Below are 27,633 nucleotides of genomic sequence, written 5' to 3' on the forward strand. Positions count from 1 at the left end.
CTCCTCAAGGTTTCCTATATCTCTGCTTGCTGTCCCTCTATAGCAGTGGTGGCGAACCTATGGCACGGGTGCCAGAGGTGGCACTCAGAGCCCTCTATATGGGCACCCTTGCCATCACTCCAGGGTAGAGTTTTGCAGACAGGACTCAAGGCCTCTTGCAGTCCCAGGCAGCCCAGGACCCTAGAACAGTGATGGCTAACCTATGGCACTGGTGCCAGAGGTGGCACTCAGAGTCCTTGCTGTGGGCACTCAGGCCATCACCACAGAGGACTCCTGGTATCTTCCTGCAGTCCCAAACAGCCCAGGACTTGCTGTGCACAGAGGTATGTTAAAGTGACAGCGCTACCTGGGACTATTTTCTGCTTTATTGGTGTCCTCAGGGGCTGGTATCAATGAAAACTGTGACAGAGCAGGGAGTATAAATCACAAATTACATTTCTGTGTTGGCACTTTGCGATAAATAAGCGGGTCTTTGTTGTAGTTTGGGCACTCGGCCTCTAAAAGGTTCGCCATCACTGCTCTATAGGAAGCTTTTATGTTTACTTCCAGTGGAAAAAAAAAATTCCGTTAACACAGGTGAACGGCTTGTTGTGTCACAGAGAGTAATCAGAGCTGTGTGTGCAATGGTAGTGGGTGATAACAATAAATTAGCTGCTCTAAAGGGAACGTACCACCACAAATCTACCTGGGTGATTTGTGGTGGTACGTGGATCAATGGGACGTGAGGATATCCCTTTTAAGGGCTAATCCTCACGTCCCACACTTTTTTAGTAACTTTTATCAGATTTACCTACCTTTTATAGGTAGATTTGTGGTGGTAGGTTCCCTTTAATTCACATTCTGGCACCGATCAACTCTGTCATTGTGTCATTTGTTTCCCTATTTTATTCCTAGAGATCACGAGAATAGAGGTCCGAGGTACCTCCCCCAGAGATGAGTGAAGCAGACGGCCGCGTGCAATGAAGATTGCTAATCTCCATCAGCCTTATAGAGATGAATGGAGCAGAACGGATGTGCGCAGCCATCTGCTCCACTTGTCTCGGGAAGCGACGAGGGGTCCAACAGAGATACTTCGGACCCCATGTTCTCACGATCTGTGGGGTCTCATCACGGAGACCCCCACCGATCAGCAAGTTAGGCCATATCTTGTGGTGCAGCAAAGTAGAACTCGCCAGTCTTGGGCCCCTTTCACATGGACATTCGGGGACGGATATCCAGCCGCACAGAATGCTCTATCTTTTCCCGTACATATTACCGGGTACCACACATTGTACTCACCATACAGCACCGTTGCCAGGAAAAAGATGGCGCGTGCTCTATCTTTCCTACACATACGGTCAGGCACCACAAGCCCCTATGAAGAGGGGAGATGTAAGTAGTGCTCCAGCCGAACGTGTCCTACGTACAGGTCTACGCGGGTTTGTGTGCACAAAACCCAAGGGGGCTGCCACACAGTGCGTTCTTGGATCGTTTTTAAACGGACTGAAAACACATGCCTTTTTGTAGGAGTACCATGCATTTGCCTGGTTTGAACCTGTTTATCTTCATTTCTAGAAATGTAGGCAGCTGTGAAACAGACTAAAAACCAGCCAAACGCATGGTAAACCTACAAAAACACATGCATATTCAGTGCGTTTAAATAAGGTCCAAAAACGATCCTAGAACGTTCTAAGAACGCACCGTATAGCAGCACCCTTAGGCCGGCGGCACACGTGGCGTTTTGAGCACGTTTTTGGGCCGTTTTTAAGCAGTCCGTTAAAAAATGCATGCTTTTTTGACTGGTTTTACCAATGATCTTAATTAAAACGGGTCAAAAACTGATGCATTTTTTAAAGTGTGTGTGTTTTTTAACGGACTGCTTAACCCCTTAATGACCGCCCTATCGGCTTTTTACGGCGGTCATTAAGGGTACTTCTTCTGACGCGTACGCCTTTCTATGGCGGCGCGTCAGAAGAAGTTTTCGGGACACCGGGTTATTATAGTGCCGGTGTCGGGCTGTGATATCACAGCCCAGACACGGCACTAACACCCGGGATCGGAAAAACTCCGATCCCGGGTGTTTAACCCCTTACACGCCGCGGTCAAGCATGACCGCGGCGTGCAAGTGTGTCCCCCGTGGATCGGACCCCCCCGGTGTGCTTACCGGGGGATCCGATCCCTCCTGCCTCAGCCCCGGGTTCCGACGAGTGACCCGGGGCTGTCGGCTCCTCTCTGTGCCGGGTTCCGCCTCCAGGCAGGACCCGGCTGTGTGTAACTGAGCATGCGCAGCATGCTCAGTTACTTACAGTATACACTGTAATACAAGTGTATTGCAGTGTAAAGGCTTGAATAAGCGATCGGATGATCGCTTATTCAAGCCAAGAAGTAGAAAGTGTAAAAAAAGTAAAAAAAAAAAATTAAATCTTTTTATAATATAATTAAATAAATAAAATAAAAGTCCCATAATCTCCCCAGTAACACATAAAATGCAAATAAAGTAAATAAAACACAAAAACACGTACATATTTGGTATCACCGCGTCCGTATTAATCTGTACAATAAATCTAAATCAATATTGAACCCGCTCGGTGAACTACGTAAAAAAAAAACTCGAAAAACTTCCCATAATATACAATTTTCCATCAAACACCATCACAAAAAATGTTCTAAAAAGTGATCAAAAAAAGTTACGTTCCCTAATATGATACAACTGAAAAGAACAACTGTTTTTCGCAAAAAATAAGCCCTCAACCAGGTCTGAAAACAGAAAAATACAGAAGTTATGGCCCTAAAAAGTTGTCAATAGTAAAAACAATGCGATTTTCTCCAATATTGGTTTTGCTCAGGAAAATTGAGCAAAAATAAGAAAAACTATATAAATGAAGTATCACCGCAATCGTAGTGAACCAGAGACTAAAGATAAAATATTATTTTTACATTACGGTGAGCGGGGGAAAAAAAATGCTAACAATCCAAAATAAAAATTGATGATTTTGTTTGTGTCCCCCTTGAAATAGTTAATAAAATCTCATGAATAAGCTTTAGACCCCCAAAATAAATTATCTATACATTGTACATAATGAGCCCTCATATGTTCGCATTACCAAAAAAAAAAAAAATGTATAGGTCGTACAATGTGACAATACAAATCTGCTGTGAATGGCGCCTCCATTCATTATATACTCGGCCGTGCGCCCGTACAGCAGTTTACCACCACATATGGGGTATCAGTACACTCGGGAGGAATTGGGCATCAAGCGTTGCAGTGCGTTTCATCATTTAATTTATTCTGAAAATGTCAGTTTTGGCCTAAATGAATGTATTTTCCAAAAAAATTCTATAGTTTCTAAATCGCAGGTCCATATTTTTTAACCCATGTGAAACACTTAAAGGGTTAATGGACTTAATAGAAGTTGTTTTACATATGTTGAGGGGTGAACTTTCTATAGTGGGGTAATTTATGGGGTTTTACTATTATTTAGGCCTTTCAAAGTCACCTGAAAGCTGAGTTGTCCCTCAAAATGTGAGTTTTGGCAATTTTCATGAAAATAAGAAAAATCGCACCTAAAGTTCTGCGCCTCATAACATCCTAGAAAAATGACAGTACGCATAAAATATCATCCCAACATAAAGCAGATATTCTGTAAATGTTAATTATCAAACTTTTTGGGTAGTTTTACATCTTGTCTGGAAACCAGAACATTTCAAACTTGGAAAATGAAGAATTTTTACAAACTTTTGCCAAATTTTCACTTTTATTCAGAACGAAACGCAAAACTTATCACTTAAATTTTATAACTAACATGAAGTACAATGTGTCACGAGAAAACATTCTCAAAATAACCCGGATATGTTAAAGCGTTCCGAAGTTATAACCAATTATCGTGAGACATGTCAGATTTGAAAAATCGAGTCTGGTCATTGAGCTGAAAACTAGTGTCGGTGATAAGGGGTTAAAAAAGGCCCAAAAACGGGTGGGGCCGGCCTTAGGGTGATGCCACACATGATTTTTTTGGTCCATTTCTAAGCACAGGGTTTCATTCCATTTAAAAACGCATGTGTTTTTAAAACTCATCTGTTTTTGACCGTTTTTCCCAATTATCTTGATAAAGAAACAGGTTGTAAGCAGCAAAACGCATGGTAAACTTTCAAAAACGGATGTGTTTTCAAAAATGGATGCGTTTTTAAAATGCATGCCTGTTTAAACAAACTGAAAACGCATGCTTAAAAACGAAACAAAAACGCCATTTGTGGCATCACCCTAAGGCCAGCAGAACACGTGGGATTTTTAACCTGTTTTTGGGCCGTTTTTAAGCAGTCCGTTAAACAACGCATGCATTTTTGAAAACACATGCGTTTTTTAACGCATTCATTTTATTCAGCGTAGACGTACATCGGGAAAAACACAATAGGTTCTGATCTACGCGTTTTGGCTAACCACGGGTGCCAGAGGCGGCACTCAGAGCCCTTTCTGTGGGCACCCGGGCCATCTCCCCAGCACACCAGACAAGACTCAAAGAATCTTCCTGTAGTTCCAAGCAACTTAAAAGTTGCTGCTTTCAGTCATATTTTGAAACTGACTTCGCTACTTGGGACCGTAGGAAGTGAGAGAATTAGACAAGGTCAAATTATTTTTGGAGGACCTCCTGCTGGCCCCACAATTCTCTGTGTACAGAGGGAAACTGAAAAGAAGCTAAAATTATGAAAATTTTCCATCTTTCTACTGTGTTGCTGTTCTTAGATGCCAATAGGCTTGAAAAGGTTTTGGGTTGTAGTTTGGGCACTCGGCCTCTAAAAGGTTCACCATCACTGACCTATTGTGTTTTAACCGATGTCCGTCTAAGCTGTATGCTGAATAAAGAAAAGTTGATTTTATAAAGACCAAGGAGCCTGCACTGGAGTTTTCTTAAATTTTTAACAATAGGAGATACCAACCCCAAAATGGTAACACTGGAAAAAGCATCTCATCCCGCAAAAAAAATGCCATCATGGCCCCAATAACGAAAAAGCAAAAATGTTATAGCCTATAAAAGGAGGCAATGAGAAAACTAAAATCCGGGCAGCTGCAGGGTGATTCTTCCCTTCTGCGCATGTAACAGCCACATGTGGGGGGTCTCTGTACTTGGGAGAAATTGTAGAACAAATTGTAATATCGGTTTTCTCTTTTTATCTTTTGGAAATGTGTAAATTTTACGACTAAATGAACGTATATCTGTCAAAATTTGACCATTCTAAATTTCACCTCCTTTTTGATTCAATTACTATGAAGATCTCAAGGGGTTAACAATCTTCCTAAAAGCTGTTTCTGATAGTTTGAGGGGTGCAGATTTGAAAATGGGTTGATTATATAGGGGGGTTTTATGCTAAATATGTAAAATTTCATTCAAAACTGTATTTATCCCCAAAATAGTCAATTCTGAAAATCCGGAAAATCGATATTCGATTTGTAGGCCGCGTGACGTCAAAATAAATTATCCAGAAATTTCAAAAATTATGAAAATGTAGGAAATGTGGGAAATGTTATTCAGCAACTTATTTAGGTGGTACATCTATTTGCCTGAAAAAGCAATGATTTAGAATTTCGAAAATGGCAAATTTTTCAAAAAATTCATCATTTTTTCTTTTTTTTGGAAATAAACGCAAAACTTATTAGCCACATTTTACCACTAAAATGAAGTATAAAATGTGGGGAAAAAACAATCTTAGAATCGTTTTGATAAGTAACAGTGTTCAAAAGTTATAACCATATAAAGAGACGCAGGTCAGAATCCAAAAAATGGGGCTGAGCCTTAGGGTGAAGACACACATGGCGTTTTTAGGCCGTTTTTAGGCGTTTTTTAACGCATGCGTTTTTAACGATCTGAAAACGCACTAACTAAAAACGGCCCAAAAACGGCCTAAAAACGCCATGTGTGTCTTCACCCTTAGGCTCTTAAGCCCAGAGCTATTTTTTATTTTTTGCAGGACAAGCTGTACTTTTTCTTAATATCATGTCGGGGTAAATGTTACTTTTTGATCACATTTTATGAGGTCGGATGTAAAAATTTCATAATTCTTTTTACTTTTTTGCATTTCTCTACGGCATTCCAAGCATGGGTTCAGGGACAATTTTATTTTATTGTACGGGTTGTTACGGAAGTGGTGATACCCAATATGTTGTGTGTTTTTTGGTGATTTTCACTTTTTTATGTTTTATGTTAATATTTGATTATTATATGGGATGGGACTTCAGGGGGTTTTTATTCTTTTTTTAACTACACTTTTTTTTTTACTGTTTTATTTTGTCCCAGGGTGGGACATAAACATGAGATCATTTGATCACTTGTTCAATGTACTGTATTTTTTGGACTATAAGGCGCATAAAAAATCTTTTGATTTTCTCAGAAATCAAAGGTGCGCCTTATATATAAACCGCACTAAGGCCCCTTCTCCACTGGCGTTTTTCACGCGCGAGTTCTGCGCGTGCATTTGACGCTCAGAACTCGCATTGCACTCTGTCCCATTGTATTCAATGGGTCTTTCTCCATTTGCGTGGTTTTCAACGCGCGTGCTTGCGTTCGTTTGCACGCGCGTCAAAATCGCAGCATGCTCTATTTTTGCGATTCACGCGCATTTTTCACGCCCCATTCAAGTCTATGGGGACGTATCAAAAACGCATTGCACTCGCAAACATTGCAAGTGCAATGCGAGTGCAATGCGTTTTAAACGTAAGGGTTGCTAGGTGACCAGTATAACAGTATTTCCCCTGCTCGCGAACGATCATTTAATTAAAAAAACACAATGAAGAACAGTGAAGAATAGAATAAAAACAGTGAACACAGTGAACACAGGATCATTTAAGATAAAAACACAGTGCAGAACACAGTGCAGAATAGATTACAGATGTTCGGCACATCTGCTTACTTGTCGGGAGATACGCGCGGAGCGGTGCGAACAAAATAGCATGTGAAGAACAATATATATGTGTGAAGAAGACATTGCAGATGTATGGAAACATCTGCAATGTCTTCTTCACACATATATATTGTTCTTCACATGCTATTTTGTTCGCACCGCTCCGCGCGTATCTCCCGACAAGTAAGCAGATGTGCCGAACATCTGTAATCTATTCTGCACTGTGTTCTGCACTGTGTTTTTATCTTAAATGATCCTGTGTTCACTGTGTTCACTGTTTTTATTCTATTCTTCACTGTTCTTCACATCTGCTAACTTGTCGGGAGATAATATACGCGCGCGGAACAGTGAAGAATAGATCGCAGATGTTTGCAACTTATCAGAAGACATTATTTTTCAATTAAATAAAACATTTTATTCCCGAACCTTGGTCCCTTTGAAAAAGTCCCATTGACTTAAAAAAACGCGCGTGAAAAACGCACCGAAAACGCAAAAAAACGCGAACAAAAATGAAACAAAAACGCAGCAAAAACGTCAGTTTTTCACGCATTGCACCCTGACGTGAAACGCAACGCTAGTGTGCAAGAGGCCTTACAGACAACAGCTGCCTTGAACTGTGCACAGGTCTGCCACCTGCTGGTCATTTATCCTTATAATCAGGTGCCCCTGATAATACCGTGCGCCTTAAATATGAACCTAGACGTTTTAGCAGGCATTTGATGGTGCGCCTTATAATCCGGTGCACCTTATAGTCCTAAAAATATGGTAATTTACTTCAATACTAATGTATTGCAGCATATTACATAGTCAGCCTATGCAGACAGCAGCACTGTTAAGCCCCTTGCACATTTGCGAGTGTGATGCACTGAACTCCCATCACACTTGCAGCGAGCGCTGCCTGGATCTCCCAGCCAGAACGCTGTAGACCGGAACTAACTCAGCATGTCAGTTCAGTTCCGATTTGCACTGTTTGGGCCGTGATATCCAGGCATCACATTCGCAAGTGTGATGCAAGTTCTGCGCATCACACTCGAAAGTGTGGAAGGGGCCTTAGATCGTGCAGAAAGCACAATCTAACAGGCTTCTACTGAAGGCAGCTCTCTGGTCCTCGATCGGACCTCAGGGCTGCCAACTATCGTGAACTGCTTCTGAGCCTGGCCAATCACCATGATGTAACTCTACGTCAAGGTGTGGGAACTACCCGCGTCCTATGACGCAGAGTTACCTCAAGGTGCAGGAAGGGGTAAACAATGTGTTAACACGTGTTCTGTTAATACGTGTTAACACAATGTTAACAAAAGTGTTAACATCACATTTACATTGCATTGACGTGTGTCACCACCCTAGAAATGCAACGTGTGAACGCATCTTAGGGTGGTTTAACATTGGCGTGTGTGCTCAGCTTCCACTGCATTTTGCACTCAGAAGATACTAAATCAAGTTGCATGGGGGCAGGACACCGCTGATGCATACACGTTTCTATGCACATGCATGTATTCAGCACCTGGGGTCATGTGTTGTCTAAATCCAATACACCGAGTGCTGGTTGCTGATTGCAAAGAAACGCATATGCGACAGCTGCGGCCCGCTCCCCGTACACTATTGTCTGATCCAGTATCCAATAGCATTCTGTAATCATCTGCCATTCACACATATGGACAGATGATCAACACCATGTGCCAGGAGGTGAAATGCACTGCTGAAGTGGAGAGATTTCTTGTTTGGTGCCTTTTTCTTGTGGGTATAGGGAGCATGACAAGAAAACAGCAGCACCTTTTCGCGGTTTGTGGTCCATAATTTGCTATGGACTTATGTATAATAACACTGATGACTCTGCATCTGTGTGCACGGAGAGCTGTGCGCCTGTGCTGCACGTACGTGAGGGGAACGTGGATACAACGTGGTGTTGTGAGGTATAACATCAAACTTTACCAGCAGAGCAAAGATGAGATTACAAAACTCATTCAGGTAAAAAGTGACATCACCACCAGTGTGCACAGATCTACAGCCCGGGAGGTGACTGCACAGGAGGACGCTCTATCCGCACTCCTGTATTTCTAGGGAAGGAGTTATTTGTTAATAGGCTGCAGGACCTCCGGTGACGTCATGACCATGTGACCAACCTCGTGGGTGCGGGAGGAGCAACTGCAGAGGTATAGGCTGGAGCCATGAGGTGAGAAGAGATCTGCCTCAATACATTGCTGTTAACATTGTGTTTAAAAAAGCATACATAAGTACAATGTTAACGTATGCATATTAACACATTTTGTAAATGCAATGTTAACAGCAATGTAATTAGGCAAATATCCTCTTCTCTGTTGTATTCTGTTTCAAAATGCATTCCTTAATGGCATGTTAGAATGAACTCTTGAGGGTGCGTTCACACATGGCGTTTTGGGTGCATTTTCATTGCATTTGAAATGCATTACAACAGCTGAGGAGTGGTAATTACATTACTATTAACATTTGTGTTTACAAGGCGCATTGTAAATATGACGTTAACATTGTGTTAACACATGTAAACAGTAATGTAATTAGGCAAATCACCTCTTCCAGCTGTTGTAATGCATTTCAAACTAAATAAATACAGGCCAAAACGCAACATATGAACGCACCCTGGGGGTGCATTCACAGGTGGAGTATGCATTTCAAACACAATACGACTGAAGCTGAAGAGAGATCTGTCTAATTAAATTGATGTTAACATTTTCATTTATAAAACACAAAGGTTAACGCATGGTAACGCCAATCACGGGTGTTAACGGGTGTTAGCTTTGCCTACGGAGCCATCTTGGCTCGGATCTTCACTCCCCGTGACATCATCAAGGATATCCATTGCAATGATAGCCTCAGGTCACACAAAGACCCCAGGCTGTTATGTTTTAGGCTATCTATTACAATGTGAGATTTGCTCCATATACTGCACTACGGTGAATAAAAATTCAAATCACCCCTCTTTCCCTAGAACTGATATAAAAATAAATACACAGTAAAAATCATAAACATGTTATGTATCGCCGTGTCACAAATTTATCACACTATAATAATGTTTTTTCCCAAGCCTTTTACCCTTTAACAAAAAAATAGCGCCCAAAGTCAAAAATGACACTGCCATTTTGCAAAATATAAGAAATTTATTAAAAAGTGATAAAAATCCTGACAGTCCTCAAAATGTTAGCATTGAAGACGTCATCAAAAGTCACAAAAAATGACACCACCCACAGCTCTGTACACCGAAGTATGAAAAATTTCTTAGCGCTAGAATAGGGCAAAATTAAGAATTTTTTTTTTGTACCGGAGGTGCAATATTTGTAACTGTATGAAAACATTATAAAACCTATACAAATTTGGTATCTCCGTGATCGTAACTGACTCAAATAATGAAGTAGACATGTCATTTTAGGCGCACAGTGTTTTTTTCCCGCTTCCTAGTGCACGGTATAGAATATTAAATACAGTCACTATGAAGTGCAGTTTGACATGCAGAAAACAAACCCATACACAGCTCTTTACATGGAAAAATAAAAAAGTTATAGATTTTTGACAGTGGGGAGTGAAAAATGAAAATGCAAAAGTGCCTGATTGTTAAGGGGTTAATGTCCTCTACTGAGCATATATTTCACTGTACATAATGTGACCCTAAGAAAGGGACTTGGGACGTATTATGTGTTTGAAGAGCAGCATGGGAGTACTAACTGAAATGAGGGCACAGGCATTGTCAAAAAGAGGGGGGCAGGACAGTGTAGGTAACATGAGGAGGAGATGCAGACTTTGTAAGCAGAAGGGGGAAATTTTTATTTATATTCAGGAAGGGGTCCACATTCGTTACATTGAGAGGAGAACAGGTGCAAATACAAAAATTAGAGATCTGGAACAAAAGAAGGAGGAAACAGGAGGACAGGCTGTGTATTTTGGCTATGCCTGCCTCCAACCCCCACCCACCAGTGTCCATTCCCACATTGATGCATAACATTATACACATTTTTTTTTCTTCTATCAAAACATTTTTGAGCCATGACAAACTAGACTCTGCACATGCCCCCCCCAGTATATAGATAGCCCCACCAGTCCACTGTCAGCCCCCCCCCCCCCCATTTCATAGCAGATGTCCCCCTTTAACCCCTTCACGCTCCGTGGCGGATATATCCGCCACGGAGCGCAGTGACTTAGCACTCAGTGGCGGATATATCCGCCATGGCGCTTATGCCGGCTCGGCTCTGGATCAGAGCCGAACCGGCATCGGGAAACACGGGGTGCCGGCTGTAACTAATAGCCGGCACCCCAGTGTAACACCCGCGATCGGAGTTGTCTCCGATCGCGGGTGCTTAACCCGTTAAATGCCGCGGTCAGCGCGACCGCGGCATCTAACATGCATCTGGGGGATCTTTCCCAGTGCAGCCTATGCAAGTGTATAGGCTGACACTGATAATACTCTGCAATACATCAGTATTGCAGAATATTATCATGAAGAAGCAATCAGATGATTGCTTGTTCATGTCCCATGGTATAAAAGTGAAAAAGTTAAAAAAAAAAAAGTTATTCAATAAAAAAATAAAGTCATAAATCACTAAAAATGCCCCAAACCCCCAAAACATATAAAGAGACATATAACTCAAAAAAAAAGTCTAAATCATAACACAAACCCCACATATATAGTATCACCGCGTCCGTAACAACCCGTAGAATAAAAGTAAATCATTATTGAACCCCCACGATAAACGCCGTAAAAAAAACTGTTATAAACCCTCCAAAAATTATGATTTTTACCTTTTCAATCCCACAAAAAAATGCTATAAAATGCGATCAAAAAACCATATGTACTCAGACATGATACTGATGCAAAGTACAACATGTCCCGCAAAAAAACAAGCCATCAACCAGCTCCGTAGCCAAAAAAGTAACAATGTTATGCTACTTGGAAGACGGCAATACATAAATGATAGATTTTTCCCCACATTAGGGTTTTGTTTGACAAATTTAGTAAAACGTAAGAAAATATATTCATGTCTGGTATCCCCGTAATCGTATGGACCCATAGAATAAAGATAACATGATTATTAGTCTATACGGTGAACACCAAAAAAAAAAGTAAAAAATCCAGTACAGAATTGATGCTTTTCTACTCCTGCCCTCAAAAAAAGTTCCTAAATTTTCAACAATAGGTGATACCAACCCCAAAATGGTAACAATGGAAAAAGCATCTCGTCCCGCAAAAAAAATGCCGTCACATGGCCCCAATAACGAAAAAGCGAAAATTTTATAGCCTTCAAAAGGGGCCAATGAGGAAACTAGAATCCTGGCAGCTGCAGGGCCCTCCTTCCCTTCTGCACCTCGCTGTGCCCCCATAAAACAAGTAACGGCCACATGTGGGGGGTCTTTGTACTCAGGAGAAATTGCAAAACAAATTGTATGGTGGGTTTTCTCTTTTTATATTTTGGAAATGTGTAAATTTTAGTGCTAAATGAACGTATAAGGGAACAATATGACCATTCTAAATTTCACCTCCATTTTGATTCAATTACTATGAAGATCTCAAGGGGTTAACAATCTTCGTAAAAGCTGTTTCTGATAGCTTGAGGGGTACAGATTTGAAAATGGGTAGATTATATAGGGGGTTTTGATGCTAAATATGTAAAATTTCATTCAACTGTATTTACCCCAAAATAGTCAATTCTGAAAATCCGGAAAAGCGCTATTCGATTTGTAAGCCGCGTGACATCAAAATAAATTATCCAGACATTTCAGAATTATGAAAATGTAAAGTAGACAAATGGGAAATGTTATTCAGCAACTTATTTAGGTGGTAAATCTATCTGCCTGAAAACGCGGTGATTTAGAATTTCGAAAATGGCAAATTTTTCAAAAAATGTATCATATTTTCTTAGGTTTTGCGTTTATTTACAAAAAAAATCAGCCAAAATTTACCACTAAAATGAAGTACAACATGTGGGGAAAAAAACAATCTCAGGATCGTTTTGATAAGTAACAGTGTTCAAAAGTTATAACCATATAAAGCGAAGCAAGTCAGAATCCAAAAAATCGGGCTGAGCCTTAAGCTACAAAATGGCTGCGTCCTTAAGGGGCTAATGAAATGTCCTGCCAGATGCCCCCTTTCATAAAATGTCCTGCCAGACACCCCCTTTAATGTAATGTCCACCTCAGATGCCCCTCTTTAATAAATTCCCTGCCAGATGCCCCCTTTAATGAAATGTCCTGCCAGATGCCCCCTTTAATGAAATGCCGATCCCCTCCGCTTGAAAAACATAAAATCTATGCTCACCTTTTGGCTTCTTCTCCCTGGCCCCGCAGCTCCATCTTCTGCTCTTCCAGCCCGGGTGCATCACTATGATACGGAGGTCGTGATGCACAGGATGTCATAGTGTAAGGACCCGTGCGGCGCATACACCACCGCATCATATTGATGCGAATGGGGGCTTTAGTGGGTACTGTAAACTCCCCAAGCCCCCTTTTGATAAGAAAACAGGGGGGCCCTTAAACACAGTCCCACTAGACCCCCCCATGATGGTGGCCCTGAATAAGGAGCGGGCTGAATGAGAAAAAAAAGCGCTTAAACCCTTCTATAAAGGTGTTGTCCGAGAGCTCCAAAGAATTAACAGTTGGGATGGGGCAGGCTTTTAAAAAATAAACATGTATTCACCTCCTTTTTCACTTCTAATGTTCCGCGCCACAGTCCGTGTGGGCTGTAAACAAACAAGGTAGCCGTCCACGCCCACCCGTCACCATATCCCAGCCCCTGATACAGTGCTGGGAATACGGACGATGGGAGTGGCTGGCAACCTCTGCCGGCCGGAAGCTCCCCGAGAAAAGCTTCCGTGCCCTTGTGAACAAACAACGGCAAAGATACATTACAATATACACGTTTATTTTTTTTTTTTTAAAAGCCTGCCCCAACCCGACTCCTAAGGACGCAGCCATTTTGTAGATCAAGGCTGAGGTCTATTTTTCATACAGTAACTAATTTAGAAGGTAAAACTGACATTTCTCTCGTCTGCTTTATGTTTTCATATTTTTTAAAATGTCTTTATATTCTATTACAACATCAGACGGCTTACAAATGGAAAAAATGAAGGTGATATCTAGAATGGTCTAATTTTGTCAGGGTCGGTGGTGGTGGACCCACTAAACCAGTCTAAGTGGCACCCAGTATTCACCAGGGCCCGGCGCAAAGTGGGTTGGACTTGCTGCGGCGGAATACCACCAGGTCGCTCCACAGGCTGCGACTTTGCTCGCAATAGTGGCCAAGGCGAGGTACAGTAACAGCAGACAGAATCAGAGTCGTGGTCAGGCATTTGGTCAGGACAGGCAGGAGAGGAGAGGAGTCGGGAACGTAGCAGAATGTTGAGACTCGAGGTCAGGAACGGAAACAGAGGTCACAACAGGTAATCGCAGGAGTCACAAAAGGAAGCTTTCTCTAAGGCTATGAGGCACAAAGATCCGACAGGGGTTACAGGAATGGGCTGGCTATTTATCCAGCTGGCCAGCGCCAGGTAAGTCAGCCTGCCGCAGCCGCGATTGGGGACACCTCCATGTCCCCAATCGCGGCTGCGGCAGGCTGACTTACCTGGGATATGGGTCGCAGGAGCACCCATGACAATGTTCATTTAGCCCTAAAATTTACATATTCACAACATATAAAAGGAGAAAACATGTCTTAAAATTTATGGAGCAATTCCTCTGGAGTTCTGACACCCTACATGTGGTAGATCCCTTAATTATGTTCTAGGTATTAGTTGTAATTTCAAATGGCTATGTAGTGACAAAATCTCACTGTAAATTACTAATCGATCCTATTGGTCAGAGCTTATGTTGTAGCCTAGGATTGAGAGTTAAATTTGGACAGGACTGTTATAACTGTCTAAACCTCTGAGGAGGTGACACTTGCTGAAACGCGTAGGGTCAAGATCAGAGTTACAGACTAGAATAGTCAATATCCGCTTTGGTGTGGTGTTAAAGAGGATCTGTCACCCAGAAATTCGGCACTAAAGTAAGCAGCTCCTAGTTCTAAAACAAAAGCAGAATTGTTACAATGATAGCGATATCTGAGGTTTCCGATAACGCTATCTAACACCGCTGCGGAGTACAATAGAAAGCCGCTGCCTCTTCCCCGGACTGCCCCGCTCAGCGGTGACTGCCTGCGTCATACGGCAGTCTATGTATTATTTATGTTTGTATATAGGGTCAGAGCCTTGAGATTGGGTTCTCAATCTTCTTTTAAATTTGATATACAATAAAAGTTATTTTTTAGCATTGTTTTTGTTTAATCAGTAAATAGATACACAAGCCAGCACTGACAAAGCCAAATGCAGCCTGTCAAGCCATGAGTTACAGTTCGCACCCTTCTGACACTCAGAGTCAAATGAGCGCTTTCATAACTGAAGGCATATCTTTGGTGCAGGAGGCCAGGTAGCGGTGACTGTTTTAGGACGCTGTCCCACGTTGCGTTTTGGCTGCGTTTGCAAACGCAGACAAAACCGCACCCACCAGGGTGGGCCGTGGCCCGATCGCATCAGCGTTTCTATAGAAACGCCTGCGATTGGGAACGAGCCGCCGGTGTTTTTCATTGAATTAAGAACGTATAAAATACGGGCTAAGTGCATGCTGCATATGGCTGTGCACCACATGCTGCCGTATATACGTTCAGTATCCAGAACCAGTGAGAGGTGCATTCTGTCAGTCAGTCAATAGTCATCCTTCCATCATTTGCCAGACCACTGTATTTTATACGGATACAGTGCAATACGTTGCCATACTGTTGCAATAGGTGCCATATTTACAGCCAGAATACAGCTACATGTACTGAACAGAAAAGACTATATGGTTTTGTGAATGAGGCCTTAGCAAACACAACATACAATTAAATCACTGGAGTGGAAATCGGCCTATATACACCTAAGTAGAAATTGCATTAAATACTAGATGTTGGCTGCTAGAATAGTCATTTAACCCCTTAAGGACACAGCCATTTTACAGCTTAAGGCTCAGCCCGATTTTTTGGATTCTGACTTGCTTCGCATTATATGGTTATAACTTTTGAACACTGTTACTTATCAAAACGATTCTGAGATTGTTTTTTCCCCACATGTTGTACTCCATTTTAGTGGTAAATTTTGGCAGATAAGTTTTGCGTTTATTTACAAAAAAAAGAAAATATGATACATTTTTTGAAAAATTTGCCATTTTCGAAATTCTAAATCATTGCGTTTTCAGGCAGATAGATTTACCAGCTAAATAAGTTGCTGAATAACATTTCCCATTTGTCTACTTTACATTTTCATAATTTCTGAAATATCTGGATAATTTATTTTGACGTCACGCGGCTTACAAATAGAATATCGCTTTTCCGGATTTTCAGAATTGACTATTTTGGGGATAAATACAGTTTTGAATGAAATTTTACATATTTAGCATCAAAACCCCCTATATAATCTACCCATTTTCAAATCTGCACCCCTCAAGCTATCAGAAACAGCTTTTACGAAGATTGTTAACCCCTTGAGATCTTCATAGTAATTGAATCAAAATGGAGGTGAAATTTAGAATGGTCATATTGTTCCCTTATACGTTCATTTAGCACTAAAATTTACACATTTCCAAAATATAAAAAGAGAAAACCCACCATACAATTTGTTCTGCAATTTCTCCTGAGTACAAAGACCCCCCACATGTGGCTGTGACTTGTTTTATGGGCGCACAGCGAGGTGCAGAAGGGAAGGAGGGCGCTGCAGCTGCCAGGATTTTAGTTTCCTCATTGGCCCCTTTTGAAGGCTATAAAATTTTCGCTTTTTCGTTATTGGGGCCATGTGACGGCATTTTTTTTGCGGGATGAGATGCTTTTTCCATTGTTACCATTTTGGGGTTGGTATCACCTATTGTTGAAAATTTAGGAACTTTTTTTGAGGGCAGGAGTAGAAAAGCATCAATTCTGTACTGGATTTTTGACTTTTTTTTTTTTGGTGTTCACCGTATAGACTAATAATCATATTATCTTCATTCTATGGGTCGATACGATTACGGGGATACCAGACATGAATATATTTTCTTACGTTTTACTAAATTTGTCAAACAAAACCCTAATGTGGGGAAAAATCTATAATTTTTGTATTGCCATCTTCCAAGTGGCATAACTTTGTTACGTTTTTGGCTACGGAGCTGGTTGACGGCTTGTTTTTTGCGGGACATGTTGTACTTTGCACCAGTATCATGTCTGAGTACATATGGTTTTTTGGTCGCATTTTATATCATTTTTTGTGGGATTGAAAAGGTAAAAATCATAATTTTTGGAGGGTTTATAACAGTTTTTTTTTACGGCGTTTATCGTGGGGGTTCAATAATGATTTACTTTTATTCTACGGGTTGTTACGGACGCGGTGATACTATATATGTGGGGTTTGTGTTATGATTTAGACTTTTTTTTTTAGTTATATGTCTCTTTATATGTTTTGGGGGTTTGGGGCATTTTTAGTGATTTATGACTATTTTTTTATTGAATAACTTTTTTTTTTTTACTTTTTCACTTTTATACCATGGGACATGAAGAAGCAATCTTCTGATTGCTTCTTCATGATAATATTCTGCAATACTGATGTATTGCAGAGTATTATCAGTGTCAGCCTATGCACTTGCATAGGCTGGCACTTTGCCAGTAAGATGACGTCACAGACGCCATCTTACTGGCAATTCTTGCTAGTAACTCTGGGGTCCAGATCGGACCCCAGAGTTACTATAGCAACGATCGGCGCCCCCCGAAAACGGTTCGGGGGGGGGGCGATCGTGGGGGAAAGACCCCCCAGATACTTGTTAGATGCCGCGGTCGCGCTGACCGCGGCATCTAACGGGTTAAGCACCCGCGATCGGAGACAACTCCGATCGCGGGTGTTACACTGGGGTGCCGGCTATTAGTTACAGCCGGCACCCCGTGTTTCCCGATGCCGGTTCGGCTCTGATCCAGAGCCGAGCCGGCATAAGCGCCATGGCGGATATATCCGCCACTGAGCGCTAAGTCACTGCGCTCCGTGGCGGATATATCCGCCGCGGAGCGTGAAGGGGTTAACACATTAACAATTTATAGAGTGTATTTATGATTAATGTTGGCTTCACTAAAAGAAAATGTGCGCCTATATGATATGTGTGGTTGGGTACAATGTGGTCAGTTGTTATGTGAGTGGTATATTGGGGGGGGGGGGCACAGTGTGGTCAGCTAGCTGTGGTGTTTTTGGTATATATGATATATGTAGTGGGCACAGCATATTCAGTAGTGTTGTGAGGGGTATATATGATCTATAGGGGGTATAGTGTGGTCAGCTGTGTAAGGGGTATATATGATATAAAGAGAGTTCAGTGTGGTCAGTTGTGTGAGGGTTATATATGATATATGTGGAAGCACAGTCTGGTCAATGGTGTGAGGGGTATATATATGATCTATGTGGAAGGCACAATGTGCTTAGGTTTGGTGTGAGGGGTACCATATATACTCGAGTATAAGCCGAAGTTTTCAGCACAAAGAATGTGCTGAAAATCTCATACTTGGGTCATACTCGAGTCAAGAAAAAAATAAAGTCAAAACTCACCTTTCTGGCGTCCCCCGCAGGTCTTCTCTTGTTCCGTCGGCAGCGGCAGGTCCGTGTGCAGTGGTCACGCAGCTATGAATTCAGCCGCTGCTGACATCATAGTGTGCGCCAGGCTGCGTGCTTGGACCCGTCCCTGACCTGGAGCTGAAGCAAGAAGAGGACCTGCCCGCGTTGACGGAAAGGTGAGTACTTAGTTTTTTTTGTTTTTTTTTTGGTGCAGCGCAAACTGGGGGCTGGCTAGCTATACTACAAGGGGTTGGCTATATACCACATGGGGCTGGCTATCTATATACTACAGGGGGCTAGCTATATAATAAAGGGGGGTGGCTGTCTACATAACAGGGGAATGGCTGGCTATATTCTGGGAGGTTGTGACCAATGCATTTCCCATACTTGGCTTACACTTGAGTCAAGTTGAGGTTTCCCTGTTTTGGGTGGTAAAATTAGGTGCCTCAGCTTATACGCTATATATATTTGGACACAGTGTGGTAACTTGTGGTGTGATTAGTGTATATATATGAGGCACAGTGTCATCAGTGGTGTGAGGGTGATATATGCTGGGGCACAGCGTGATCAGTTGTGGCGTGAGGGTGATATATGCGGGTGGCACAGTGTGGTCAGTTGTGGCATGAGGCTGATATATGTGGGTGGCACAGTGTGATCAGTTATGGAGTAAGGGTAATATATGCAGTGGCACAGTGTGATCAGTTATGGGGTGAGGGTGATATTTGCTGGGGCACAGTGTGATCAGTTGTGGCGTGAGGGTGATATATGATGGGGCACAGTGTGATCAGTTGTGGCGTGAAGGTGATATATGCGGGTGGCACAGTGTGATCAGTTGTGGCGTGAGGGTGATATATGCAGGTGGCACAGTGTGATCAGTTATGGCGTGAGGGTGATATACGTGGGTGGCACAGTGTGATCAGTTATGGCGTGAGGGTGATATATATGGGTGGCACAGTGTGATCAGTTGTGGCGTGAGGGTGATATATGCGAGTGGCACAGTGTGATATATATGGGTGGCACAGTGTGATCAGGTGTGCATGAGGGTAATATATGCAGTGGCACAGTGTGATCAGTTGTGGCGTGAAAGCTACAGATCATATATATGACCCTAAGTGTAGTGTACATGTTGGGACTAAGGTGGACCCCACAAAATTTCCCTGTATGGGACCCCGCAGCCCTGTGTGCGGGGTCACACATCCCAAAAAGCTGTACAGAAACTGAAAAATCATGTACAACCACATCCATTTTATTTTACAGAAACTTTGTTCCTAGACTTAGGATCTGTCCAGGAATTGCAGACTGTTGAACCTGCTCGATGGCCACCAATTGTTTCCCGCTAGCCGGGCAGAGTATGGAATCGAAATTCAAGCGATGAGTCAGCAGATGGCGCTCACATCACTAGGGGGCTGACGTACAGGAGAGCGCATAGAGGTTCGGCCGCATAAAGCTCCGTGCTCAGCCCCGAGATGTAGCTGTAGCGCTGTAATCCCTCGCTTCGTGTTCGGACACTAGCTGAGGGGTTGCGGAGGAGTCGGCCCGGTGACAACTCCGGGAACATCCCAGCCATGCAGCGTGAAGTTGGCAGCTTCCCTTTGGCGCCTTTTATTAGAACCAGGCTGATCGCTGCCGGCTTCCATACTCTGCAGGACGTAGTAGACGTGAAAGCCAGTGAACTCGCCAGAGGTAACCGTGCAGCAGGCCCGGCGCCAGCACCCGGCTAACCCGGGCAAGTGCCGGGGCCCCGGGGTACTGGAGGGGCCCACTCGGGTCCCGGGTCAGCAGGACATCTGCCCCGCTGCCCGGGAGGTTCCTTCCCTCTCTCATCGCGATCTGTGTCCTCCGGACACAGATCGCGATGAGAACATGTGCAGTCACTCGCTGCTTTCCCCGGCAGGATCTGCAGCATGACAGGTTGAAGGACCTGTGATGACGTCATGGTCACATGACCTGCCGGGGAAAGCAGTGATCACACAGAGAGACCTGCATCAGTGAGGTGAGGAGGAGACTTACAGGGGCCAGGGAATATACAGGAAGAGGGGGGGCAGAGTGTATACAGGAGGAGGAGGGGGGCAGAGTGTATACAGGAGGAGGGGGGGCAGAGTGTATACAGGAGGAGGAGGGGGGCAGAGTGTATACAGGAGGAGGAGGGGGGCAGAGTGTATACAGGAGGAGGGGGGGCAGAGTGTATACAGGAGGAGGAGGGGGGCAGAGTGTATACAGGAGGAGGAGGGGGGCAGAGTGTATACAGGAGGAGGGGGGGCAGAGTGTATACAGGAGGAGGAGGGGGGCAGAGTGTATACAGGTGGAGGGGGGCAGTGTGTATACAGGAGGAGGGGGGGCACTGTGTATACAGGGGGAGGGGGGATGTGTACATGGGGATGGGGGGGCAGTGTGTCCATGCGGGGGAGGGGTGACAGTGTGACTACTGGCGGCCTATAAAGGGGCCCACAAGAGCTCTGTCGCCCAGGGGCCAACTAAAACCTGGAGCCGGCCCTGCCGTGCAGTGTGGGTGGCCAAAGGGCTTCCCTCTCCAAGACGTCTTACCTACGTAAGACATCGCACCATACAATGTTATAGACCGTGCGCATGATAGCCCCGCCCACAAAGAGGCAACTCCCGATCACTTAAAGGGGGAACTTCTGGTAAACCCCTACAAGGGCTCATTCACAATGGTGTTGGTGCTCAGCATCTTTTCCGCATCTGTTGCGGTTTTCCTCTGCGTCCGGAAAAAAAATATTGAAAGTTTGACATTGCTTTGAAAAAATCACACCTAGTTTTTCAGCCTCATCAGTAAAAAAAAAAATGGATGTATGATCAGTTTTTTTCATGGACCCATAGACTTCTATTGCCTTCCGTGATCCGCATTGGTGAAAAACATAAGACATGTTTCTTAATTTTTTTCCAGGGATCAGTAAAAATACAGGCCAATGTGAAAACACCCCTAGAACTCATCCGTGGAAATCACTGAACCACGGCCGTGAAAGATAACGCCAATGTAATAGACCCCTAAGACACTTGTGCTGCGTTCCCATGCATGTGTTTCAAAACGCATTTAAACAGCTGATGTTAAAATGATGTGCATTTACAAACCCATCCGTTGATGTGATGTTAACCCTTATAGTGGTTACGTTTACGGACACGAGGGTTTTGTAACTGCAAATGTTAATAGTAACTTAATTAGGCAGATTTCTCTTCAGCTGTTGCATTGTGTTTTAAAATGCATGTGTTAAACGCCATATGTAACTGCACCATTGATGTATTACTTAGCTCCCACATTGTATGTATAATGCTTGGCTATACAGCGTGCCTGATAAAAACTATGTAATTATGTTGGCAGAGCTTATTATGGACCAAGTACAGTCATGGCCATAAGTTTTGAGAATGACACAAATATTACATTTTCACATGATCTGTTGCCCTCTGATTTGTCAGATGTTTTTATCACATACAGAAATACAAGCGCAATCATATTATGAGTAACAAAAGCTTTTATTGTCAGTTAGAATGAGTTAATTCAGCAAGTCAATATTCGCAGTGTTGACCCTTCTTCAGGACCTCTGCAATTCTCCCTGGCAGCTCTCAATCAACTCCTGGACCAAATCCTGACTGATAGCAGTCCATTCTTGCACAATGAATGCTTGCATTTTGTCACAATTTGTTGTTTTTTGTTTCTCCACCTGTCTCTTGATGATTGACAACAAGTTTTCAATGGGATTAAGATCTGGAGAGTTTCCAGGCCATGGACCCAAAATCTCTATGTTTTGTTCCCTGAGCCATTTAGTTATCACCTTTGCTTTATGGCAAGGTTATGGCATTGTTGATCACCAAACTGCTCTTGGACCGTTGGGAGAAGTTGCTCTTGGGGACATTCTAGTACCATTCTTTATTCATGATTGTGTTTTTAGGCAAGACTGAGATATCCAATTCCCTTAGCTGGGAAGCAACCCCATACATGAATGGTTGCAGGATGCTTTACAGTTGGCATGAGACAAGACTGGTGGTATCGCTCACCTTGTCTTCTCCCAACAAGCTGTTTTCCAGATGTTCCAAACAATTGAAAATGACTTACCCCAGTCCTCAGCAGTCCACTCCCTGTACCTTTTGCAGAATATCAGTCTGTCCCTGATGTTTTTTTCTGGAGAGAAGTGGCTTCTTTGCTGCCCTCCTTGACACCAGGCCTTGCTCCAAGAGTCTCCGTCTCACAGTGCGGGCAGATGCCCTCACACCTGCCTGCTGCCATTCCTGAGCAAGCTCTGCACTGCTCGTAGCCCGATCTCGAAGCTGAAACACTTTTAAGAGACTATCCTGGTGCTTGCTGGTCCTTCTTGGGCGCCCTGGAGCCTTTTTGGCAACAATGGAACCTCTCTTCTTGAATTCCTTGATGATGTGATAGATTGTTGAATGAGGTGCAATCTTTCTAGCTGCGATACTCTTCCCTGTTAGACCAGTTTTGTGCAGTGCAATGATGACTGCACATGTTTCTTTAGAGATAACCATGGTTCACCGAAGAGAAACGATGCCAAGCACCAGCCTCCTTTTAAAGTGTCCATTGGTGCGATTCTTACTTAGTCATGACAGATTGTTCTCCAGCCCTGTCCTCATCAACACCCACACCTGTGTTAATGGAGCAATCACTGAAACGATGTTAGCTGCTCCTTTTAAGGCAGGCCTGCAATGAAGTTGAAATGTGTTTTTGGGGAAAAAGTTCATTTTCTAGGCAAATATTGACTTTGCAATTATTTGCTGTTAAGCTGATCGCTCTTTACAACATTCTGGAGTATATGCAAATTGCCATTATAAAACCTGATGCAGTAGTGAGTAGACTTTGTAAAAATTACCATTTGTATCATTCTCAAAACTTAGCACAGCACAATTTCTTCTCATGTGAATTTACCCTAAAAGGAGCCTATAAGGAGATTGTAAAACCTGTACAAGAAAACCTGTACATCTTTGGTGTCTCCTTAATCGCACTAACCTACCAAATAATTTTATCACTTTTCTCTAAAGCAAGGGAGGCTGTGTGAAAAATCTTGTTAAAAAAAGGAATCAGTTAATACACATTTATCAGTATATTAAAGGGGTTATCCGGGTTTAAAAATTTTTTTTATGGCTGGGCTGGGGAGGGCTATTTAAACATAATAAACATGTACTTACCTCCTCCGGTGCTGCCGATGTCCCGCACCGCGGCCCGTCTTCTCCGTGCGCCGTGCGCACCATCTCCCAGCGCTTACAACGCTGAGAGATAGGGACGCATGGGAGGAGCCGTCCACATCGCGGACCGGAAGCTCCCTGTGCGCGGCTTCCGTGCCCCTGTTTGTTTACAGGGGCACGGATCGAAGTGACCGCGGCGCCGGAGGGGGTAAGTCCATGTTTATTATGTTTAACTAGCTCTCCCCAGCCCGGCCATAATAAAAAATTTAAACCCGGATAACCCCTTTAATGTTACCCTAAAATACAAGCCATTGGCAAATACAACTCTTGCCAATTATGCCTAGAATAAATTTTGTAAAACAACTCACAGTGTGATTAGTGTGTTAAGGACCAGGCCCTTTCTTGTTTTTTTTCATTTCCATTTTTCACTCCCCACTTTCAAAAATCTATAACTTTTTTATTTTTACATGTAAAGAGGTGTGTGATGGCTTGTTTTCTGCGTAACAAATTGCACTTCATAGTGATGGTATCGAAAATTGTATGCCATGTACTAGGAAGTGGGAAAAATTCCAAATGCAGTCAAAATGGTTAAAAAGCGCATTTGCACCTTTTTCTTGTGGGTTCGGATTTTACAGCTTTCGCTGTGCGTCACAAATGACATGTCTACTTTATTCTTTGGGTGGGTACCATTATGGGGATACCAAATTTTGTATAAGTTTTATAATGTTTTCATACATTTACAAAAATTAAAACCTCCTGTACAAATTTTTTTTTTATTTTGCCATCTTGTGGCACTAATAACTTTTTTTTTTTAGACTTCATTCGAGATGTGGGTGGTGTCATTTTTTGTGACTTTTGATGATGTTTTCAATTATATAATTTTTAGGACTGTACGACCTTTTGATCACTTTTTATATATTTTCCAAATGGCAAAAAAGTGCCATTTTCGACCTCTGGGTGCTATTTTCCGTTACGGGGTTAAATGCAGTGAAAAAATGTTATTATATTTTGATAATATAATATAATGGGCATTTTCAGATGCAATTTTTATTGTTTATTTATATCAGTTCTAGGGAAAGGGGGGGTGATTTGAATTTTTAGGGGTTTTTTTATAATAATTTTTTTTTTTTACTATTTTTTTGAATCCCTAGGGTACTTTAACCCCCAGGTTGTCTGATCGATCATATCATATACTGCCATACTACAGTATGGCAGTATATGGGGATTTTCCTCCTCATTCATTACAATGTGCTGATAGACCCGTGATGGATTGCTGCTCCCCGATGACTTCACAGGGAGCGACGATCCTCGGCAAGATGGCAGCGCCCATGCCTGGCAGCTTTGCGGTGCTAGCAATATTCAGCAAAGACTTACCGGCTATGGAGAGGGCTGAGCCCGTGAGGTCTCTCCATGCATCGGGACCCGTGTATACATGGTGGGCGGTCGTGAACCGATTAATTTTCAATTTGTGCAGCGGATCGTCTCCAGACTAGGTCTATGTTCACCGGCTGCATTTTGTTTGCGTTAACGCATGCGCTTTCAAACGCATCACAATAGGTGAGAAGAGGAGATTCGCCTAATTACATTGTTAACATTGCGTTAACTTAAACAAATTGCAATATGTGAACTAATCCTCAAGGTGTAAACAATATTGTATTGTGTGTATACAAGGGTATCCTGCAGTAGAATGAAAGCGAACAATAGTTCTAGCGTGGCCGCTATCATACACCAGCGCACAATAAATTTCCCCAAGGAGGGAAGAGTTCAAAAAGTCAACCTCATTCCAACTCAGAGCACCCACTTCAATGTAATTGATGGCCCTGTGTCCCGGGACATCATAACTGGCTCTCCAAAAGTCTTAATGAACGACGATGGGGGATGTTCTGAGGTGGTCAGTGCTAAACTCCACATGACTTTATACATCTTACTTTATACATCTTACATCTTACATACAGTTTACATCTCACTTGAACCCCTTACCGACATGTGTCATATTAGTACGTCACATGCCGGATGCATGGAGAGGGCTCATGGGCCCTCTCCATAGCCAGTAAGGCCTCTTCCAAACTTGCGTTGCAGATCATGTCAGAGTCTGATCAGGGTGCGATCAGTGTTTGGTCAGTGAAAACTGACATTTTTCATCAGAGCTCAATCAATTTTCAGTCCGAGTTTGTTCAGTGTCTCAGTTTTTCAGGCGCATTTTCAGTGCAATTTCAATGCGTTTTTCACGCGCAGGTAATGCGCGTGAAAAGGACTCAGGTCTGAGCTCTATATTTTCAATAGCAATAGATGCGTGAAAAACGCATTGCACTTGCAAGTGTCTCAGAGTGCAATGCGTTTTTGATGCGTCTTCCCACACTTGGTTTTTGGTACATACTTCTCACCCGTGCCTGCATGATATTTAGTGCCAGCAATTTCATCATGCAGCTTGGATGTTGCCATTGTGCAAAATGTTGTATATAGTTCTAGCCCACGCTGTCTAGTGCCGGGGCATACTTTTCCTGTGCATAGTTGTCCATCAGTATATACATGTTTGCAATCTTTTTATTAGATTTTTTTTCTACAATAAAATGTATTAATATTTGAGTAATCTTTTGTGGAGCCTCTTCTTCTTTTGGTTTGAGTGCTTTCTATATGTTCTATGGTATGTATGTGTTTTTTGAACCTAGCAACTCTATAGCAAAAATTCTCGTTTGGTTTGGCTCCATAGACTTGTATGGTGCGTTTAAAAAAAACAAAACAAAAGCGTGCGTCTGCGTGGGAAAAAGGTCATTGATTACAATGTGTCAGAGTGCAATGCAAGTTCTGCGCGTCAAAAGCACGTGCAGAAAACAATATTAAAAATTCTATTAAAAAAGTGATCAAAAGGTCAAACAGTCAAAAAAAATGGTAGCGTTGGAAACGTTATCAAAAGTCGCAAAAAATGACACCACCACACCAAAGTATGAAAAAGTTAGCACCAAAAGATGGAAAAATCTAAAAAAGAATGTACAGGAGGTTTTAATTATTTTAAATGTATGAAAACCTTATAAAACGTATACAAATTTGGTATCCTCATAATCGTACCGACCCAAAGAATAAAGTAGACATGTCATTTGCGGCGTACACTGAAATCCGTAAAATCCAAAAGCGCAAATGCAGGTTTTTACCAATTTCACTGTATTTGGAATTTTCCCGCTTCTCAGTACACGGCATGTATTATTAAACACCACCATTTTGAAGTGTAATGTGTTACGCAGAAAATAAGCCATCACACAGCTCTAGACATGGAAAAATAAATTTTATTTATTTTGTGGATGATACCACAACACTGGGCCCCTGAGAGCACCATGATGTTGAATGTATGATGCTGCTTTATGACATACTGGTAGTGATTTATCGGCTCAGTTTCTTCTGTCAGGTTTCCTTTAAATGGGGAATCTATATAGATTTCCAAATTCTCATTCTCACATCTCCATTGTGTATTGTTTGATATCATGTATTTTGTTATCTACAGCAGTAGAAATATTTGATATGTGTTTTGCTGCAGAAGCTGGGATATCTGAAGACAATGCTGTGAAAGTCTTGCAGATTTTGAGGAGAGAGGATCAGAAAGATGCATCTACAACCCTGAGACACACAGCTTTGGAGTTACTGGAACAAGAGCAAGCTCAGGCATCCATAATAACATTCTGCTCAGCACTTGATGACATTCTAGGAGGCGGTGTCCCATTAGCCAAGGTCACAGAAATTTGTGGCCCACCTGGTGTGGGGAAAACGCAATTATGGTGAGAAGGGTTACCATGCTACTAGGTTGTATTCAGTGTTGACATGCTACAAGGTGTATTAAGACTGCATTCACACTTCATTTTCTGGATACTTTCAGCATATATGCTAGGAAAGCTCCTGGTGTATACATAGACATATACTGGCAGAAAGAGACATCCATTTTGTCTCTGCCTGCCCAGTACATGTCGCATACTGCAGGAATGGATGGAGAGAAGCAACAACCTACAGGTTCGCATCCAGCTCCCTC

General features: G+C 42.6%; 2 protein-coding genes across 3 annotated transcripts in view; one reads left to right on the forward strand and one right to left on the reverse strand.

Moving 5' to 3' along the window:
• TEX14 (testis expressed 14, intercellular bridge forming factor) overlaps positions 1-8,978 on the reverse strand; it is a 150,276-nt gene extending 141,298 nt beyond the window's left edge. For both annotated transcript variants that reach the window (XM_072136277.1, XM_072136276.1), the window contains exon 1: positions 8,806-8,978. The gene's annotated coding sequence lies outside the window, so the exon portion shown is untranslated. The remainder of the gene's footprint in view (positions 1-8,805) is intronic.
• A 10,782-nt stretch (positions 8,979-19,760) lies between these two features.
• On the forward strand, positions 19,761-27,389 carry LOC140118409 (DNA repair protein RAD51 homolog 3-like). Its single transcript, XM_072136282.1, has 2 exons — positions 19,761-20,150; positions 27,148-27,389. The coding sequence occupies exons 1-2, from the start codon at positions 20,033-20,035 to the stop codon at positions 27,387-27,389; spliced, it is 360 nt and encodes a 119-aa protein (XP_071992383.1). The 5' UTR covers positions 19,761-20,032.
• The last annotated feature ends 244 nt before the right edge of the window (positions 27,390-27,633 follow it).

This window comes from Engystomops pustulosus, chromosome 2 (genome assembly GCF_040894005.1).
Source record: "Engystomops pustulosus chromosome 2, aEngPut4.maternal, whole genome shotgun sequence".
NCBI classification, from domain to species: domain Eukaryota; kingdom Metazoa; phylum Chordata; class Amphibia; order Anura; family Leptodactylidae; genus Engystomops; species Engystomops pustulosus.